The 17,025-nt window shown below is 37.5% G+C and overlaps 5 protein-coding genes and 1 non-coding gene across 16 annotated transcripts; 3 read left to right on the top strand and 3 right to left on the bottom strand.

Moving 5' to 3' along the window:
• Window positions 1-70: 70 nt before the first annotated feature.
• On the bottom strand, window positions 71-3,529 carry LOC124176262 (RNA-binding region-containing protein 3). Of its 4 annotated transcripts, XM_046557302.1 has the most exons (6): window positions 1,996-2,228; window positions 1,681-1,890; window positions 1,254-1,597; window positions 654-1,124; window positions 400-559; window positions 71-312 (listed from the first exon to the last, which is right to left on the bottom strand). In XM_046557302.1, the coding sequence occupies exons 2-6, from the start codon at window positions 1,752-1,754 to the stop codon at window positions 141-143; spliced, it is 1,221 nt and encodes a 406-aa protein (XP_046413258.1). In that variant the 5' UTR covers window positions 1,755-1,890; window positions 1,996-2,228; the 3' UTR covers window positions 71-140. The 4 variants fall into 4 exon arrangements, with proteins under 4 accessions (XP_046413258.1, XP_046413256.1, XP_046413259.1 ...); XM_046557300.1 differs by lacking the exon at window positions 1,996-2,228 and adding an exon at window positions 3,443-3,529 and having other exon boundaries at window positions 1,254-1,890; XM_046557303.1 differs by lacking the exons at window positions 1,681-1,890; window positions 1,996-2,228 and adding an exon at window positions 3,443-3,495.
• LOC124176270 (50S ribosomal protein L27) lies at window positions 2,316-3,182 on the top strand. The gene is made up of 3 exons (XM_046557319.1): window positions 2,316-2,512; window positions 2,628-2,791; window positions 2,894-3,182. Exons 1-3 carry the CDS (start codon window positions 2,431-2,433, stop codon window positions 3,095-3,097), a joined length of 450 nt encoding a protein of 149 aa, XP_046413275.1. The 5' UTR covers window positions 2,316-2,430; the 3' UTR covers window positions 3,098-3,182.
• LOC124176263 (protoporphyrinogen oxidase) lies at window positions 3,320-5,638 on the top strand. Its single transcript, XM_046557304.1, has 4 exons — window positions 3,320-3,472; window positions 3,543-3,714; window positions 3,966-5,082; window positions 5,282-5,638. The coding sequence occupies exons 3-4, from the start codon at window positions 3,967-3,969 to the stop codon at window positions 5,609-5,611; spliced, it is 1,446 nt and encodes a 481-aa protein (XP_046413260.1). The 5' UTR covers window positions 3,320-3,472; window positions 3,543-3,714; window position 3,966; the 3' UTR covers window positions 5,612-5,638.
• Window positions 5,639-6,660: 1,022 nt separating this feature from the next.
• LOC124176260 (TATA element modulatory factor) lies at window positions 6,661-13,654 on the bottom strand. 5 transcript variants are annotated; one of them, XM_046557294.1, is made up of 12 exons: window positions 13,310-13,654; window positions 12,855-12,908; window positions 10,494-12,716; window positions 10,194-10,301; window positions 9,519-9,800; window positions 8,998-9,336; window positions 8,702-8,914; window positions 8,442-8,588; window positions 7,757-8,149; window positions 7,395-7,641; window positions 7,182-7,308; window positions 6,661-7,102 (listed from the first exon to the last, which is right to left on the bottom strand). In XM_046557294.1, the coding sequence occupies exons 3-12, from the start codon at window positions 12,698-12,700 to the stop codon at window positions 6,813-6,815; spliced, it is 4,353 nt and encodes a 1,450-aa protein (XP_046413250.1). In that variant the 5' UTR covers window positions 12,701-12,716; window positions 12,855-12,908; window positions 13,310-13,654; the 3' UTR covers window positions 6,661-6,812. The 5 variants fall into 5 exon arrangements, with proteins under 5 accessions (XP_046413250.1, XP_046413247.1, XP_046413251.1 ...); XM_046557291.1 differs by lacking the exon at window positions 12,855-12,908; XM_046557295.1 differs by lacking the exon at window positions 12,855-12,908 and having other exon boundaries at window positions 10,200-10,301.
• Window positions 13,655-13,911: 257 nt separating this feature from the next.
• Trnai-uau lies at window positions 13,912-14,003 on the top strand. The gene is given in 2 exon segments: window positions 13,912-13,949; window positions 13,968-14,003. It is a non-coding gene; the product is annotated as a tRNA-Ile (tRNA).
• A 252-nt stretch (window positions 14,004-14,255) lies between these two features.
• On the bottom strand, window positions 14,256-16,489 carry LOC124176269 (uncharacterized Golgi apparatus membrane protein-like protein CG5021). 4 transcript variants are annotated; one of them, XM_046557315.1, is made up of 5 exons: window positions 16,183-16,489; window positions 15,849-15,922; window positions 15,468-15,702; window positions 14,948-15,193; window positions 14,256-14,657 (listed from the first exon to the last, which is right to left on the bottom strand). In XM_046557315.1, the coding sequence occupies exons 1-5, from the start codon at window positions 16,195-16,197 to the stop codon at window positions 14,592-14,594; spliced, it is 636 nt and encodes a 211-aa protein (XP_046413271.1). In that variant the 5' UTR covers window positions 16,198-16,489; the 3' UTR covers window positions 14,256-14,591. The 4 variants fall into 4 exon arrangements, with proteins under 4 accessions (XP_046413271.1, XP_046413273.1, XP_046413270.1 ...); XM_046557317.1 differs by having other exon boundaries at window positions 14,948-15,202; window positions 15,849-15,910; XM_046557314.1 differs by having other exon boundaries at window positions 14,948-15,202; window positions 16,183-16,488.
• Window positions 16,490-17,025: the final 536 nt, after the last annotated feature.

Genomic DNA, 17,025 nt, shown 5'->3' with positions numbered 1-17,025 from the left:
GAACTCTGGAACGCGTGTAGAAACATATTCTTGAAATTAGGTGTAATATAGATTTGTAGTGAAAATCATATTTGTTGCATATCTACATTATAATATTTCAATTGATAAACATATATGAAAACATATCTCCTGTATGGTTTTCAGGAAGTTTGCGGTTTATTTACAATTTTGGCAAACTGAACGACCATTGGTTTGTCTTTAAGAATAAACCCGTTAGTTTCTTCGAGTGCAATTCGAGCCTGTTCAATAGTTTGTAATGTGATAAATGCCTGGCCCTTCATCCGCCCTTCTTGCATGAGTCTCACGTTGTACCTGTTTTGCAGAGAATGAAATAAACTATCAATAAATTTTTTTCACAAAAAGCAAATATCGATTATAAATGAACTAATAAATACTTACCGAGGAGCCTCCTCATCAGCTTGATTGTAAGGTAGCACATACTTCTTATAAATGTAATCCAAATCTTTCAACTCGACTTGTTTTGATAGATTTTTTATGTAAAGACGACACGATGGTTTTCCAGGATGGTAATTCTTGAATACAGGCAGTAGCCTTTGATCTGAAGGGCACGTTCAGAAATTAAACGTGTTATTGACAATTAATAGTATTGGGAGGAATATGTAAATTTAAAATCTGCAATTACTAATACCAACCATTCACAGAAATTCGATTAGCTACTAATTCCTCCGATGTAATAAACTCTGCGGAAGAACTAACGGGTGCATCTTCATCCTTTGCACCAGGATCATCCGGTTTTTTCACTGGATATATCAGACCGAAACCACCCTCTCCTTCGGATGTTATCACAGGAGAACCAGTGATGGGATTTATTTCATTTCCCATATCTAATCGTTTTTCCAAATCTGAATCTACTTTGAGAGCAATTTTTAAGCTTTTACTTTCACTCCTCTGTAATGATTCAAATACATCTTCCGGTTTGACTACTTTCTGATTTGCAGAACTGGTATTTAAGGCTTGTTTTAATGGGTTAACAAATTTTGGAATTTTCAAACGTTTGCTAGATTGGGCTCGTTTCCGTTTTATTGGAATGATTTCTTTGGCCTTTAATTCCATATTTTCGTCAGTCTCTAACTCTGATTCATCACTTTCTTCTGTTTCATCATCTGAGCGTGAAATAGGACACAATGTAATGTATAGTTCTAAATTAAAGTATTAATAGATTCTATCACTGATTATGAAATGAATTAATTCAACTTTTGGCTTCCTAAGGTCGAATAGCGATTTTGACTCACCGTTCTTTCTATTACGACCAACAGTCGGTCCGAATATATCTCTATATCTCTCCACATCATAGCAATCTTTAAGGAATGGAAATTCAGACTCCAATTCCTGGAATGGAGGTGGTAAATTCATCTTATTCATTAAATGAAGAACCTGACAGTAGAATACTGGCTCCTTAATCATTTGAATGGCTATTCTCAACAGAGTGTTGGCTGTGGGCGGAGAGTACTTGTACCAAATGTTGGGCGATGGGGGCTGTGTAAGAACTTGACTGAACGCCCAACCATTCAACTTGTTAAGAAATGTTTGGAAGTTTGATTCAGTTGATTCTTCCTTGGTGCCTTCATCCTTTGAACTTTGTAAATTGTGAGATTCATGAACAGAAAAATCGGAAATACTCTTTTTAGCAAATTCAACCGAAAGACGCTGTCCGCGTACTTGCAATTGATGAAGCCGAAATAAGGCTTGAGTGGCGGCATGTTTAGACACAAACTTTGCAAATGTAATTGCATATTTCTCAGATTTGTTGATAGTTTTTACTTTGATTGCACCAAACTTTTGCAGTAAACTCTCACGTTGGGAATTGGTCAGATTTGAAGGAAGATGAGAAATCCTGAGGGTGTCGCAAGAAAACTTCTCATCTTGATACTGTAACATTAAGAAGGTGAGCTATGGTACTTCATAGTGTTTTCAACTATATGCTTTGAAATAAATATTTAGTTACTATACACCGATACAACCAATATAACCTACCTAACACAGTTTGATACAAACAGAATAATGGATTTCCTACTCACGGGTGTACTCTCCATTTTTAGCACTAACTTATTGTGACTCAGAAAGTACTCTTTGCTGTAACTGATTGTCAGTTAAATTCAAGCTGATGAAATTATTTTGGCATACTTCGGTACTATTCATTAGTTATTTATTAACCTCTCGATTTGTTTACTATAGACAACCTACTCATCTCTGATACTATGAAACAGATCTTTGTTTATACTGCTTTCTGTGCTGGTTTACAACGATTCTCACTCGATTCTCATCACTATTCTTATGTATTCTCCCTGTATCTCCAAAGTTGGGGTTACGTTCCTCTCTTGAGGTGCGATGTGTTTATGCCTGAACGGGCGCTGGGAATTATATGCCTGAATTTTCGGAAAATTGTTACTGGATAGATAATAATTAAAAATGACAACAATGACGAATGCATTGGTGGCCGGTTTTCAGAATGCAAAACAAGGATTCATGCAACCTATTGCATCTGTCGTTGGTAAATAAGAAATGATTAGTTTTTAGGTTAGACTGGGGCTTAAAACCCGGTGATTGTTCTCTTCATTGTATAAATCGATGTAAAAAAAAAACTGAATAATTATTAACATTTTCAGTATGTACAAGAAATGCCTCCAAGAAGACTGGGGGATCTTCAAGGAATCCACCACGTCATACTAGGCCGAAACACAGAGGGTGGCGTGTCCAGGACGGAACATTTGTTCAAGCTGGTACACTGTTAGCGACGCAGTTGCATACGCGGTTTCATCCTGGTTTACATGTGATTATCAGATACATTTGAGTGTACATTTTTTTTTATCAAAGATTCTGGTTTTGGTATTTAGCATATGAACCAGTCACAGATGATTGTGCGTCTTTACAGGTTGGATTTGGACGAGATGGTACTTTGTTTGCCTTGGAAGCTGGCAGGGTGATGGTCACATGTGAGAAAATTGACCCAAACTGGGATCATACGTGGATTAATGGAAACTATGAGGGTCGTCAAGGTCACGTCATTTACAAAAAACACTTCAACGTCATCCCTGAACCTCAGCATAATGTATTCAAACTTATTGACGCAATTTAATGTACAGTTGTAAAATATTAGGTGATACTACTGTATTCGTCTACTGTGCTAAGCACAAAATAAATCTAGTAGTTGTATAAAAATATCGATCAATCTTCGTTTAGTTCCACCATTAATTATGTTACATCACAGGATTCTGGAGGTGTGGTATTTGGTGTTGAGAAAAGTTAGAAGCACACAAATACTGTTGCATAGCAGCCACTTATTCATTTTAGAGTCTACTCTACTGTGTCCTGCTAGATGACCAAATTCATGGGTCATTCAATTCGGGATGTCTATTTGCATACAGACTACATGTACCTAATATATTTATCATTAAAAATGGTACGCATATACGGAATCCACAGAAATGCTGTTCCTCCAAATTGCCTGCAGGTACGCATCTGTTTCGTACATACATACAACCACATACAACCAATGATAGAGGAATAACTACTGTTGTCAGCCAATCGCGCGAGTAGCAGGGGAAATACGACAAGATGCACGTGCGGAAAATTGATCAAAGAGGGAGAATTTGCCGCCGGCTGATTCCTGATTCCGAGTCAAGTTTACCTCGCTTTCTAAAAAATCGTGCCTGTCGAAGTATCCATAACATCTTGATGTAAATAATAAGAAAGGTATGTCTGAGATGTTTATTAAGTAAATTGGGATACCGAATATTCAACGTATATCATTCTGCAGCACATGAACATGACAATTCAATTATTTCTATTACACAATCTAGTGCAGGTATATGCATTGAGTCCGACACTTATGATGTATATTGTCCTTAAATCTTCGCGGTCATTAGGTTGTTTAGCTCTCAAATGTTCGACTATCTTATTCTCGGAAAAACTGAATGTTAGGTTAGGTAAAATTCACTTTTCAGAATGTCGGGAAGGACCGCCGTTTTGGGAGGTGGAATATCAGGCCTCTCTGCGGCTTATTATCTGTGCGATAACCCAGCTTTTCGGGCCATCAAAATAATCGAAGCATCCAGTAGAACTGGCGGATGGCTACGCTCAAGAGTGTCATCGGAGGGTGTTATATTCGAGGAAGGACCAAGGACGATAAGACCCCGAGGTCCTGCTGGTTTAAATACTCTCAATCTAGTGGACAGTCTAAAATTGTCAGAAAAAATAATTCCAATTAGTTTCACACATCCAGCAGCTAAAAACCGAATGATTTATGCTGGCAAGAAATTACACACGCTGCCCAACTCGTTGATTGCTATGTTTAAGGTGAATTCGCCATTTAGTCGACCTTTGGTTAGCTGCTTGATTACCGATTTAAAAGCGCCGCAGCTTATCAAACAAGACGAAAGTCTTTATAGTTTTGTTGAAAGACGACTGGGAAAAGATGCAGCTGATTATTTGATAAGTCCAATGGTTTGTGGAATTTGCGCAGGAGATGCAAAAGAGATCAGTGTAAATTTTCTAATGAAATCTTTATTCGAATATGAACAAAAATATGGTTCTATTGTAAAAGGTTATGTAAAAAGTAATTGGGAGGCGTTCAGAAGCAGGTCTAACAAAACCAATAGCCAGAAATCAAATGACAATGATGAAATTACATCATATCGACGAGCTGAAAATGAAAAATGGTCAATCTGGACTTTGCGTGGTGGACTTGAACAATTACCAACAGCACTCGCTGACAGTCTCAGTTCACATGGGGTACAAATTTCTTTAAATAGTAAATGTGAAGAATTGACTTTCACAGAAGGTGGTGTTGAATTAAAATTCAATGGGAAGACTGAAGAGTATTCAAGAGTAATATCCAGTTTATCTGCCAAGAATTTGGCACCTATGATTCACCACCAACATCCACAGCTAGCAAACGAGCTTATAGCTATACCCTCTGTTACTGTGGCTGTTGTTAATTTGGAATTTGTCGGCAACGTGCTGGAACAAGAAGCATTTGGATTTTTAGTACCACCTAATGAGAAATTGCCAATTTTGGGGGTCATTTTTGACTCATGCATTTTACCTCCAAGGAACTCTACAGTATGTATTATTTAATAGTTTAATTCAAGTTATGCACGATTTTTGAGCCAGTAGCAATGTAATTTTATACATCTATTGCTTTCTTTACATTTTGATTAGAATGCAAAGTACGCAATACATTGTTGTAATACTTTCAAACTCTGAATTTATGTGATACCTCACAGAACAATTAATTATCATAATTTATATTGATTAATAGGTCCTCACTGTGATGATGGGTGGAGCCTGGTTTACAAAAAATTTCGGTGATCAACCATCGAAAGAGCATCTCTTGGAAGTAGCAGTGCATCATGTCAAAACTATTTTACATATTGAAGCAGATCCAGTTGCACACAATGTGGCTATTCTAAAGGATTGTATTCCACAGTACGTAGTTGGTCATGAGCAAAGGATTCGTGGTATCGAAAACTACTTAGTGAAACACAAACTTCCCCTTTATCTTTGTGGCTCTTCATATTATGGTGTTGGATTGAATGACGTTGTTCTGTCTGCAAAACAGGCAGCTTCAGCGGTTACTCAACAATGTTGAATTCAGTGATGAAACCTTTTTATACTTGAGTGTCGGCAAAAAAGTGATGGTCTGAGGAACAGTGCACAAGTTTTAGACTGCCAGGAATTTCTTCACAAAACTTTCGTACGTACACTATATTTCATCGGACACCTATCACACACTGGGGTCATTAGTGTAACATATAGGTATACTAGTTATGTGCTAAAAAATTTTATAGTGATAATAATTTCTAGTTTCCGGTTCCATTTACCATATAAATATTATACAAATATTTGTATTTGAATTAGTGTGATCGATAAAGTTATTCAGAAGCAAATACCTGGATATACTTGACCCCAGTGTTGTATACAATGGGTTAAATTTCCTTATGAAATGCATCATTGCATTTTATTCTAAATGTTATGTCTCAACAAACATTGTACTATAGTGCATAAATAATCCTAAGTACCTGTAATTAATTATAAGCTATTTTGGTGGGAATTAAAATGGTAGAACTGGACTTCATTGGCAACTATCCTAGCACACCTTTACTCCAGGTAAGCAAATAATATACTTATTTATAAAAATTGTATAGCCATATTATTTAACAGGGCACTTGCAAAACTTACTCATTAGATTTGTCATTACGACAAACATTGTCACTGAATTACGAAAATACAACTTGATCGATTTGAATGAAGTTTGGGAGGAAAATAAAGTACTCGATACAGGTATGACAAATTTCAAAATAACGGTGTTACTGTATTCGTAGTTTTTTTTCCATCCCTTCTACCCGTATTCTACCCTGCTATATTGCATCATTTCGAAATTTTTTGCTTATGCCAATTTCCCTATTCCCCCCACCCCAATGTCCAATCATCTAAACTGAGCCACTGTTGGAGACTATGAATGCAATCATGCAGTTGTATCTATCACAAAGAAGCTTCGTTTTTTTTATTCATCCGACCAGTCTAGATTGAATCAGTACCGTGGGCCAATCAAACGGAGAATTTACATGCCAACACTAAATACCTTTTAGTCTTTTACAAAAGCGAGTTTGGGAATGAATAGTAGTTGTAACAAATGCCTTCCGTGTATATCACCTCTTTACTTTTCGGGAATATTATACAATACTTGGGATTTATAGATAAGATTAAATTACTAAATATTACATTACGTACGAATGGTTAGAATAAGGCATTGGCCTCGATAATATACATGTAACAAGTAATAACCACAGCTACTGTGCTTCTCTTCTAAGTAGTTGATCAATCTGAGTCTTGTACATCTCTTTGACATCCTCCAAGTCGAGCCTAAGCTCTTGATTTTCTTCAACCTTTTCTCCATACATTTGCAGCAAAGCATCGTATTTGGTCCGAGTATCGTTAAGGCTTTCGTTTAACAATTCAACTTCGTGAAGTCTACTAGTCAGGTTTTCTACTTTGAACGTCAATTTTGACAATTCGGAGTTAAGAGCATCACGTTCCATGTTTCGTCTCGACAGTTCCCATTGAAGTTGCTGTACTTCTCCTATGGGTAACATCAAGTATAACAATATAGGATTGAATCGAACAAGAATATAATGAATTTAAGAACGAATTGGAAATACCATCTCTTTGCTTTAGCTGAGACTGCAAATTTTCAAACATGGATGTGCTGCTATTAGCGCCTGATCGCACGCTTTCGTAAATATTTCCGAACCGTCCAGAGCCACTCTCAAACGTTGACTCATTGAACTGAAAATATAAATTCAAATAATTATATTGTTACCAGCCTTCAAACATAAGACACTGCATAAAGGTATAACTTTTGGTGTATTTACCGACGGCCAGACGCTGCTTAAACTACCAATAGAATCTCTTCCAATGCTGGATGTTGGACTGAGCCTTGGTTCATCATCAGGGAGCCCTTGTTGCTGTTGTTCCAAAATTGGATGGTTTTTCCTTTTCTCGGCATCTGTGGCAGCCTTTTCCATGGACAATTTATTCTCCAGTGAATTGACTTCACGCTTTAGTTCTTTTATTTGCTTAGCATGTGATTCCTCGACTGACTCTAGCCTCTTCCGATGTCTGTGAAATAAATAATTGGTAATACCAACAGTATAACGTTTAACTGCTGTTTACCCTAGTAGTATTTTACTCAAAAGAATGTACATAGATACGTAAATTTCTGATTAATAATTACATTTTACATTCCTCGGCGAACTGTGAATTCTCCAACATTTTTTCCCGGCACAGTTTTTCTAGTTTATCTTTTTCTGATTCTAAGGTGTTTATTTTTGCCTCTAGATTAGTCAGTTTAGATTTTGTAGCTACATTTTCTTCTCTAAGCGATCTATTTGTTTCAACTGTAGTGTCAAGCTTTCTTTGCAATTCAGCAATTGTCTCTGACAATATTTTCTCTTGTTTCAGAAAACTGGCGTTCTTGGTCGATAAATTAGATTGCAGCTGCTCTAATTGGCGCAACAGTGGCTTTGTGGCCATTGAAACAGATTCAGAAAGTGCTTCGTTTCTTTCTTCAGATGATTCCAAACGTTTCAATAGCTCGTTGTTCTCCTGTCTCAAAGAGTCTTCCCTCCTAAACAGATTATATTAAAAAACCACATCAAATATATTAGTTGGTTGTATGGTTGGTAGTTGGTATATGATTTAGGTAGTGTAGAATTCGTGAGCCCAGCCGAAACGTCAAAAATTTGCTACACAACAATGTGCGAATGTATTACTTATGACCTTCTCTGACAAGACTCTTCCTCAAATATATGATTTAGGGAAAGCATTAGACTAAGGGAATTTGGGTATAACTCATAGCAATGTATAAGCATAGAGAATCGATATCTCTTTGTATAACTGTATATGCAAAAAATACTTACTTCACACGTGTCTCTTCTGCTTGTCGCAATCTAGTTTTGAGTTCACGAACTTGCGCCGAAAGTCGGCTGGACTCCCCCGCGTTTTCTATAGCTTCTTTTAGTTCCTCCTCAGCAAATGCCAAGTGCTGTTTTGTTTCTGTTAAATCTCTAATACAATTGGTTGATTAGGTATTACTGTATTGTGTTCTTGAGTGACATACGAGTATTTTTTAAGTATGTGTTTATTTAAGTAGACTTCATGTTTACATTGTGTATCTTACATTTTTGCAGCCTCCAGGCTTTTTTTGTAGGTATCCAATTTATTCAAAGCATCATCTAGTTTTTCTTGTAGAGTCAGAACTTCTTTCTCTTGTCTTTTTGTCTTTGCTGTGAGCGAATGCACTGCTTCTATTTGAGTACGTTCAATCTCTTCCTTTGCATACAGAGACCGTTTAAGTCTTTCCAATTCAAGAGATTGTTCTTCAATTTGCTCCCTGAAATATATAAAAATGTATAAGGAAGGTGCGATGCGTCCTGTCGCTGCCAAAATGTTAGAAAAATAATCATATGTTATCACCTTTGCTGCTTAATAGTGTTATCGCTCTCTTTCTCTTTAGATCTCAATTTCTTTATAATATTACTGTGTTGTAGCTGCTGTTTACTTAATATTTCGCCCTCCTCCCTCAATTCCTTAATAACTTGATCTTTCTCTGCTCCAATGGATGATAGTTCCTGAGATGAAAACCTTGTTGAGGCTTCATGTTTCAGCTGTTCCATTTGCTTTCTCAATGTGTCCCGCTCTCTAATTGCTTGCTGGAATTTTCGCTCTAAAGCAGAAAGCCGTTGAGTATATTCATCGGTGATTTGGCTGAGCTCTTGGTTTTCCTCCGCACATTTTTGAATACTATTCAACTGGCTGTGAAATCAAAATATACACATGCTATATTGCACCTTAAGTATCTGAAATTTCGGGCTAATCAGTAAATAGTTGCCAGGGATTGTGCATAGTATGTTGCAACAAACACTAATCGGTTGTCTGTGTGTTATCGAAAAACAAGTAATTACATATATACCAACTTATATTAATTTATCACTCACCTTCTCAAACTTTCGTTACATTCGTGTAGTTCCATGTTGATACGGCTTACATCAACAAGCTTAGATTCTCTTGCTTCCAAAATTTCAGTCATCTCCTGTATCCTCTTGAACAGCTTCTCAATTTCAACGTTTGTATCATCTGAACCGACACTTATTTCACTAAGCTGGCGGGAGTGACCCCTTGCCTTATTCAACGTTTTGGTAAGGAGATCAGAACTTTTGTTTGTTTGTAACTTGGCTGGACTCTGACGTGACTGGGTCGAACTTGAATCACCATTTGGACTGAGAAACACATGTACATAATTTGAGTATTCCATTCTCTTGATCTTTTTACTCAGACTTGTCACAGAAAGTCATACTATGGTGTCAGAGTCTAGAGTACGATCTGATTCTGTCGTTGCTTGGGGGAGCTAAAAGCTATGCAGACTGGAGTACAGATGGTATCAAAATATGAAATTATAATTGTGGTAACCTTAGTAACGTTCTTTCGCATCTATAAGTGAAAGCCTAAAGTTATCTAAATTATTCATTACAGTTCTTCATATCAAGTTTAAAAAAAGAGACCCAGTGAATTTGTTTTAACAATATATAGTATAATAGTCAATAAAAGTCATAACAATATATATTGTCAACCGTGTCTATGCGTTGGATATGTACTAAAAGGAAATACTTTACCTGTACCTGGATATTATTTCAATGTCGCTCGAGGTTGCCGTCTCTAATTCGTCTCCACTTGTGTGACCACTAGTTTGATCTGATCCAATCTTGACCAGGTCTGAACGACTATAAGTTTATAATGTTAACAAACCATAAATGATAATATACGTGTATATAAAATGTAAGAGCTTCGCCCGATATATGCAGTCCCGAAATTTATATAACTACATAGCTACATCCAAGAGTTCAACCAGGTTGATTGGCTTGGACATTATATAAATGCATTATGAAACCGAATGTGCATATTCCAAAACTTACCTCTCTGAGGAAATTGGTGAAGTATCTCTAGTAGCTTCAACTTGGGCACGTGGCTGCACCGAATCGATAGCCTCAATCTTCTCAACCATTGCTTCAGCTAGCATATTTTTGACATAAGAACTGGCAGTTAAAGTGGTAGTATCTACAATTTTGGGCTCAGCTTGGCAGACTAGCGTGGCATTGTCTGCTGAGCTGGTTTCAATCAGCGTTTCCTCACAACTGGACTGATCAGTGGTGAATGTATCACTTTCTTGCTGTTGCTGATCATGACAATCTATGAATTCGTTTTTTTGAAGTTGAGCTATATTTTCCTGGAAGGTATCAGGATCTGGCAGTTCTATTGTAGACGACTTCAATGTATCGAGAACCTCGAACTCGAGAGAATCAACAGGCTTTCGTATAGGCTGTGTCATTATCGGTGTAAGGGCAAGACGGAAACTATGCTTTTCTTTCAATGAGTCAAGGCTAAGGTTTAGCTGTGTATCAGCCAGCATTGAGATTGAGACATTCTGCCTTGTGTCAGGACAAGAATCGTGCATCTTTGAGTTTCGGTCCACAAAATCCAACGCCTTTGATTTGTTACGGTCGGCCATTTGATTATGGCTACCCTCCATCACAGTCAATAGGACAGTGCTCTCAGACGCGGAGGTGTACGAATCATCAGCCAAGCTTGGTTCTTCCGACTCATCTATCTCTGGAATCACTTCAACACTGTCCGGTGATATGTCATCACCTTTAGGCTCAACGCTGAGTTTTGCTGGCAAGCTGGACCGATTGCTCAAACATGCACCAGACAAACTGGGTGCTATGGGACTATTCAAGGGCAACTGGAGTGGGTGAATAATTGGCGTGCCTCCTAAGGTCTGCCGTTCTTCAATCTCTTTTGCACTCTCAGCATAGAGCATTGCTGCTGATTTCAGATGCCGTCCTTCTAGCATAGGATCCATCAGATTAGGATCATATGGTGTAATACTTTCACCATCATCCGGCGAAACAAAGGGACTGCTCTCGCTCTTCCATTCACCGAGAATTTCCACCGAGCTTGGAGATGTTGTCAAGCTGCTGTTGTCAGGTAATATCTCAACTGAATCTGAATTTATTTTTGTACCCACTGCCGATGATCCAGTCGACTGACCAAATGAATAAAGATCAGATTCTGGAGTTGTTGTACAGTCAGTACATGGACTGGATCTTGACCCTAGGATTTCAACACTATCTGAACTCTTCATATCACTCTCTGAAGATACGACAGATGTCCTGTTTGTGACACGGTTTGCACTATTTAATTCTTGTCTCCTAATTACAGAGATCTTCTTCGAATCCTCTGGTATAGTTTCATCACTACTACGCCGTCTTTGTGCAAGATTATCATGGTTTCTCGGTTCGATCACCTCGGCAGGGTTAACAAACATTCCAAAGCTATTACCCAAACTCTGCCTTCTACCCTCCTCCCCATCAGCTCGTGCTCCATCTTCATCTAAATCCACGATAAGTTGACTATTGCTAAATGATTCATCAATTATAGTATCGTTAGATTCTCCCAGGTCGAGTGCCTCTAGTCCCTTGAATGACTCGTAGTTATTCGTGCGAGGTAATACGGAGCTATCAACAGGATTCTGCCTCATTTTCACCAATTTTTCAGCCAGATCCTTGGCCCTATCCCTATCATTACTATTGGTAGAATTCTGAGCAGTATCATCCATCCTAAGTGGTGACGAATGCAACATTCTATCCGAAGAGTCATGTTGCAACGCAGAATCGGTTTGACATTCTGTATTTCGATTATAAGAGAAAGATGGTATAGATGTCGTAGGGTTATTCAAATGCGTGTCTTCTAAAATGCTATCTTGTGAGGACAATACAGAATCCGAATTGATTCCAGTAGATGTAGTCCGCACATCAGTACTGGAGCTGGGATTTTCGAAAAACGACCCTGCGAAGCTACCCCATATTACGCTAGTTGTTGACTTTTCTTTACAGATGGCTGTTACTTCATTAGATTTTTCTGCTTGCCCATTGTCAGTTTTTATTCCCCATTCTGCGAAAAAGTCAGTACTGTCTCCAGCTGCATTTTCATCTCTCAATGGTGTTTCGATTCTCTTTTGTTCCTCCTCTTTGATGTCCAACGCTTTGTCAATTGTTTTCTGTGCTTCTTTTAGCGCCGACTTTGCCAAATTGGCAATTCCCGATGCGTCGAACCAGCTCATTTTTCCTCATATCTATCTGAATTAAGAAACAAATACTAGGTTTATAACTGTAACTTCGTACATCTGGTATATTTGTTTTTCAAGATCAAAAATATTATGCCATATATATGCCAACTCTAATTGTTTTGAACAAAACTTTTACATAATATATTACCAAAGAATCGATACAGAAACTGAGAGGTACGGACAGCTGCAGGAGGGATGAAATCTGTATGACATACATTAGTTAATGACAGGTGAATAGTTATAGCTACAGTAAAAACTGCATTAGAGATACATGCAAACAATCATTCTCAGATCGTTTGGAATTAGTCATGTATGCAGAGTGTCAGGCGACAACCAAAACATACAACTTGTGAACATATTTCTGGGTCATAAATTTTCAAAGATTGTAAAACATAAATCAATTGCAGGGATATCGAAGATTGTTGCGAAGATACTGTGCGATAAAAGTAAGCTTAGTAGATTAAGAACAGAAATGAAAGTTACTTCAATAGCTGTGATTATGGTTAGGTTAGGTTGAGACATACAAACATTAAATCGCCCTGACTCTTCTATTTTATAATTACAGAAACAATTGGCGAGTTTCTCTCGTCGTAATACGCTCACCTTAGCGAAATGGGAATTTAATTAAAGACCCGGAGTACATTTGCAAACATCTTTTGACAGTTTCTGCGTACATGAAGTAGGACAGGGGAAGGGGTATACCTTTGAGTTGGCAGTTGATACCAACAAACCGTATTAACAATAACGTCACGAGGGCGGGATCAAATTGAAAATGTCCCGCGTGGAACGATGAAAAACATGAATTGACAGTTTCCTAGCTAACCATGACAATATAAAATCAACTCATCGCTACTGCGGCACCGTAACTGTGTCGAACAAAAATCGCAATCCGCGAAGTTATTGTTATCAATCAAATCATAACACCAAGTATCTAGCAGCCGACACGTCGCTCTACCATTGTTATATGTCATTCCCATATCATGACTACTACACAAATGAATGAAAGCACTAGATACTGAAATATTTTTCACGAGTTCATTCGCCTAGTAAGTTTGCCCGAATTTAAAATTCATTCTCCGTTTTACTACATTCTTATGTCGACTTGTCAATAATTCGTGGGTTTTCAATAAAAGGTCGTTTGAAAGAGCGCTAAGAAAAATATTGGACCAAGGGTAAGGGCAATTTTAGGGGCCCTCCTCGTACCAGCTCCAGTGGCGCAATTGGTTAGCGCACGGTACTTATAAGACAGTTTTCGTGAGCAATGCCGGGGTTGTGAGTTCGAGCCTCACCTGGAGCATGATTTTTTACAACACATCAAAACGCAGCAAAGGTAGCAAAAATTATTGGTTATCAAGGGACATTGATACCTTTGAACAGCAGCCTTTTCCAACGGATGATCCCGTGCCGTAAAGATACGAAACGATTACAAATGAAATCGTTTGTAGACCGAACAAAATGTTGATACTTTAACTCCAACATCCGAAATTTATACACAGAACAATTTATATTTGCGTCATCGGTTGAAGATTTCAAATCCTTGGACGATTGATTGAATCATTTTTTAATATTTTTAATAACTAAACACTGATAGAATTGACAACATCGTTAAAATTACAAATCCATTTTTCCATCCTATTTGGTAAACTCTTTCGACTCTTTCTTCTTTATGCCCTTGAATGATGAGACCTTTTAGATGGATAGATGGATGTATATATGTGTATGCATGTATGTGCATAGATATATTATGTACATCGAAAAAAATTGAGAATAATGCTTGGTTTGAAGGAACATTTGCTTCATAATCGAGGATAATGTAATATGATTATTACAATTATTGTATATATATGTACAACTTTTCAAATGCTTAATGCAGAAGATCAATATATTATATCACGTTTATTGTCTGCCCTGGAGTGTTGGTTGGTGGACTTCGAGACATCATCGTAGCTACCTGAAAGTAATTGATGCCGTTACCAAGCAAAGAAATTAAGAATATAGTAATTAAAATACTATGTCTTCATTTTAATAGATACATCATTCATATTTGGTTTTCATATATTGACGGAGAGTGATGAAGACAGATGACATCCATGTAAAATCTACAGGTTCATTCCGGAAAAAACCTTGTACAGAATTGTTATTTGCACGTGGTAGCAGATTTTTTTTTAAATGATCAACATGAATTTTCTGACATTTAAAAATAATTGCTGACGCATGTGATTATGCTTTCATCATGCTTACATTATTCAGTACTTGTTTCTTGAAGAAATCACCGGTTGCTGCTGAAATGTTCTGATTGTTTCCCATCTTACACTTTATGTAGCCATAAAGGTTGGCGCCATTCAGAGTAATGGCTATGCATACCAGAAGCAGCCATTTGAAACTCCAACTAAAGAGGGCTACCATAAAAAAAACCGACCAAGCAAAAGGGCACAGGATCAAGGCGAGCCAAAATATCCGTGCTTCAGCAGCACTGACGCGGTTCTGCTGTGAGCCCTGAAACACAGGGCACATGGCAGCATGAATTCAATAGTAATTGAACTACTAACAAAATGGAACGGAATTAGAAAACTCCATTCATCATTAGCTTCAGTATTTCGATAGACCCGTGATCAACAAAAATTAGAGAATGATGTAGTGAGTATGAAATGTATCAAACTTCATGTACTATAATAAAATATTTCTTTTTTTCTTACTCTAGATATGGTCGTTGATAAACGAATGATAAAAACATAGTGTGGAAAGAAGGAATGAACAAAACCTTTCTTGATTCAAAAACCCAATGGCTTTTTCCATCATCGTCAACATAATTCCACCATCTTAGTCCGACCATTAATCTTCCAGTTATATTTTTAACAGTCCAAAAATCCATTGAGAGTAGCAGCACAATGACAACAAAGCTTCCAATAAAGCTTTTGGAAAATAATCCGCATAGTATGTAAACCACGATGGCTGCCACGCGGAAGAACAAGTGAAATGTTGTAACATACGGGTGTCTGTAAAAGAAGGAAAAAGTAAATTGTCAGAAATTTCCAAGGCGAAAACGGTATGCCTGGTACTTATCTTGATTTACTTCGATAAAAACTATGAAACACATGTGAAAAAAATAATGCCCAGCGAGTATATTAGTTCAATCACGTACTTCAATTTCTCTGAGTTCTGTGCAGTTTCTTCCTCCCCAAAAGCGATCGTATCATCATCCATCAACAATGGTACCTGGAAATAGGACCAAACATCATCCAGAAGGGATAATCTGTAGGGCTCAGAGCACTAAATATGACAAAATCAAGCGCGAACCGCTACACTGACAGTGAATGGGTAATTAGCCGGATGAAATACGTTCGGATTATTCACCAAATACGCCTTGAACCAGCGTGTTTTCACAAGCAAGTAGGTAAGTCGATGTCAAGTACAAATTTTATTCATGGTATAGGGCCAGTACAATATGAAGATGAAGATTTATTTTGAAAACATACCGTAGCAGACGCCATGTTGTTGGAATATTTATCACGTCAGAAGCGTTGACTGTACTGTTGGCTGTCACAATATAAGATAGGCGATCTAGGTGTAGCGGCGAAAATTCCAGGGGTACCAAGCGTTTATCAAATGTCACTGCTAATCATTTTTGAATCTCCTCTTTGCTAGTAAATTAACTGATCCGTAACCTTCGTAACAAACGGTCTTGTTCTTTCTTTTTTCCATACATCGGTTTGTGCGAGTGAGGTTTGGATAGTCACCTGATCTCGGGAATATTCATTTTCACACGACCAATTGTCTTACGTTTTGTTATCGACGGAAAATATTAGATGGCAGCACATGGCATGAATTTATTTTCCACGTGTCGTGTCAAACGGCATGAAATGTAGCTGTATTCAAAGTCGGCAAAGTGGTCGGTACGTAGATGTGACAAGAACTGGTGTTACCATCTCTCACCACGTGTACCCAGGTAATCCAAAGTCGAATACTATTATGCATGTGGAATGACGAACGGGAACAGACTGAAATTTTCAAGTAAATCCGAATGGTCGCCGTATACTTGTCAACCATGCGAATTCATTTGATCCTAATTCAGTAATGTTAATCTAACTCCATCAGATCGACAAAAATAATCTTGTCTAAATAGATGCACAATAAACGTATACCTGGTCTACTGTTGACAGGGTTAAAAGCCTTTTCTTGATGCAAACGATGGGAGAAATTGTCGAATAAGTTAATCAAAGGATTAACATATATAGTTGTTTCTATATGTGTGTACATAAGTACATAACTTATGTAATTTGTGTACATATATTTAATACATAACTTGAATTGTTGACTGA

The sequence above is a fragment of the Neodiprion fabricii genome, chromosome 2, assembly GCF_021155785.1.
Source record: "Neodiprion fabricii isolate iyNeoFabr1 chromosome 2, iyNeoFabr1.1, whole genome shotgun sequence".
Classification (NCBI taxonomy): Eukaryota; Metazoa; Arthropoda; class Insecta; order Hymenoptera; family Diprionidae; genus Neodiprion; species Neodiprion fabricii.
The sequence above is the reverse complement of the archived record's forward strand: the minus strand, read 5'-3'. Positions and strand labels throughout refer to the sequence as shown.

Coding starts and splice junctions, on each gene's coding strand:
- LOC124176269 (XM_046557314.1), bottom strand. Junction 15,703..15,848: donor CAGAACTCAGAGAAATTGAA/GTACGTGATTGA, acceptor CTTCTTTTACAG/ACACCCGTATGTTACAACAT. Junction 15,203..15,467: donor GGGTTTTTGAATCAAGAAAG/GTTTTGTTCATT, acceptor CCTGTGTTTCAG/GGCTCACAGCAGAACCGCGT.
- LOC124176270 (XM_046557319.1), top strand. CDS start 2,431: ATGACAACAATGACGAATGCATTGGTGGCCGGTTTTCAGAATGCAAAA. Junction 2,513..2,627: donor ACCTATTGCATCTGTCGTTG/GTAAATAAGAAA, acceptor TAACATTTTCAG/TATGTACAAGAAATGCCTCC. Junction 2,792..2,893: donor GGTTTCATCCTGGTTTACAT/GTGATTATCAGA, acceptor GCGTCTTTACAG/GTTGGATTTGGACGAGATGG.
- LOC124176260 (XM_046557294.1), bottom strand. CDS start 12,700: ATGAGCTGGTTCGACGCATCGGGAATTGCCAATTTGGCAAAGTCGGCG. Junction 8,589..8,701: donor AGCCTGGAGGCTGCAAAAAT/GTAAGATACACA, acceptor CAATTGTATTAG/AGATTTAACAGAAACAAAAC. Junction 7,309..7,394: donor TAAGCAGCGTCTGGCCGTCG/GTAAATACACCA, acceptor TTATATTTTCAG/TTCAATGAGTCAACGTTTGA.
- LOC124176262 (XM_046557300.1), bottom strand. CDS start 3,493: ATGTACGAAACAGATGCGTACCTGCAGGCAATTTGGAGGAACAGCATT. Junction 1,891..3,442: donor TTTGGAGGAACAGCATTTCT/GTGGATTCCGTA, acceptor TTAATGTTACAG/TATCAAGATGAGAAGTTTTC. Junction 1,125..1,253: donor TGGTCGTAATAGAAAGAACG/GTGAGTCAAAAT, acceptor TTTCACGCTCAG/ATGATGAAACAGAAGAAAGT.
- LOC124176263 (XM_046557304.1), top strand. CDS start 3,967: ATGTCGGGAAGGACCGCCGTTTTGGGAGGTGGAATATCAGGCCTCTCT. Junction 5,083..5,281: donor TACCTCCAAGGAACTCTACA/GTATGTATTATT, acceptor ATTGATTAATAG/GTCCTCACTGTGATGATGGG.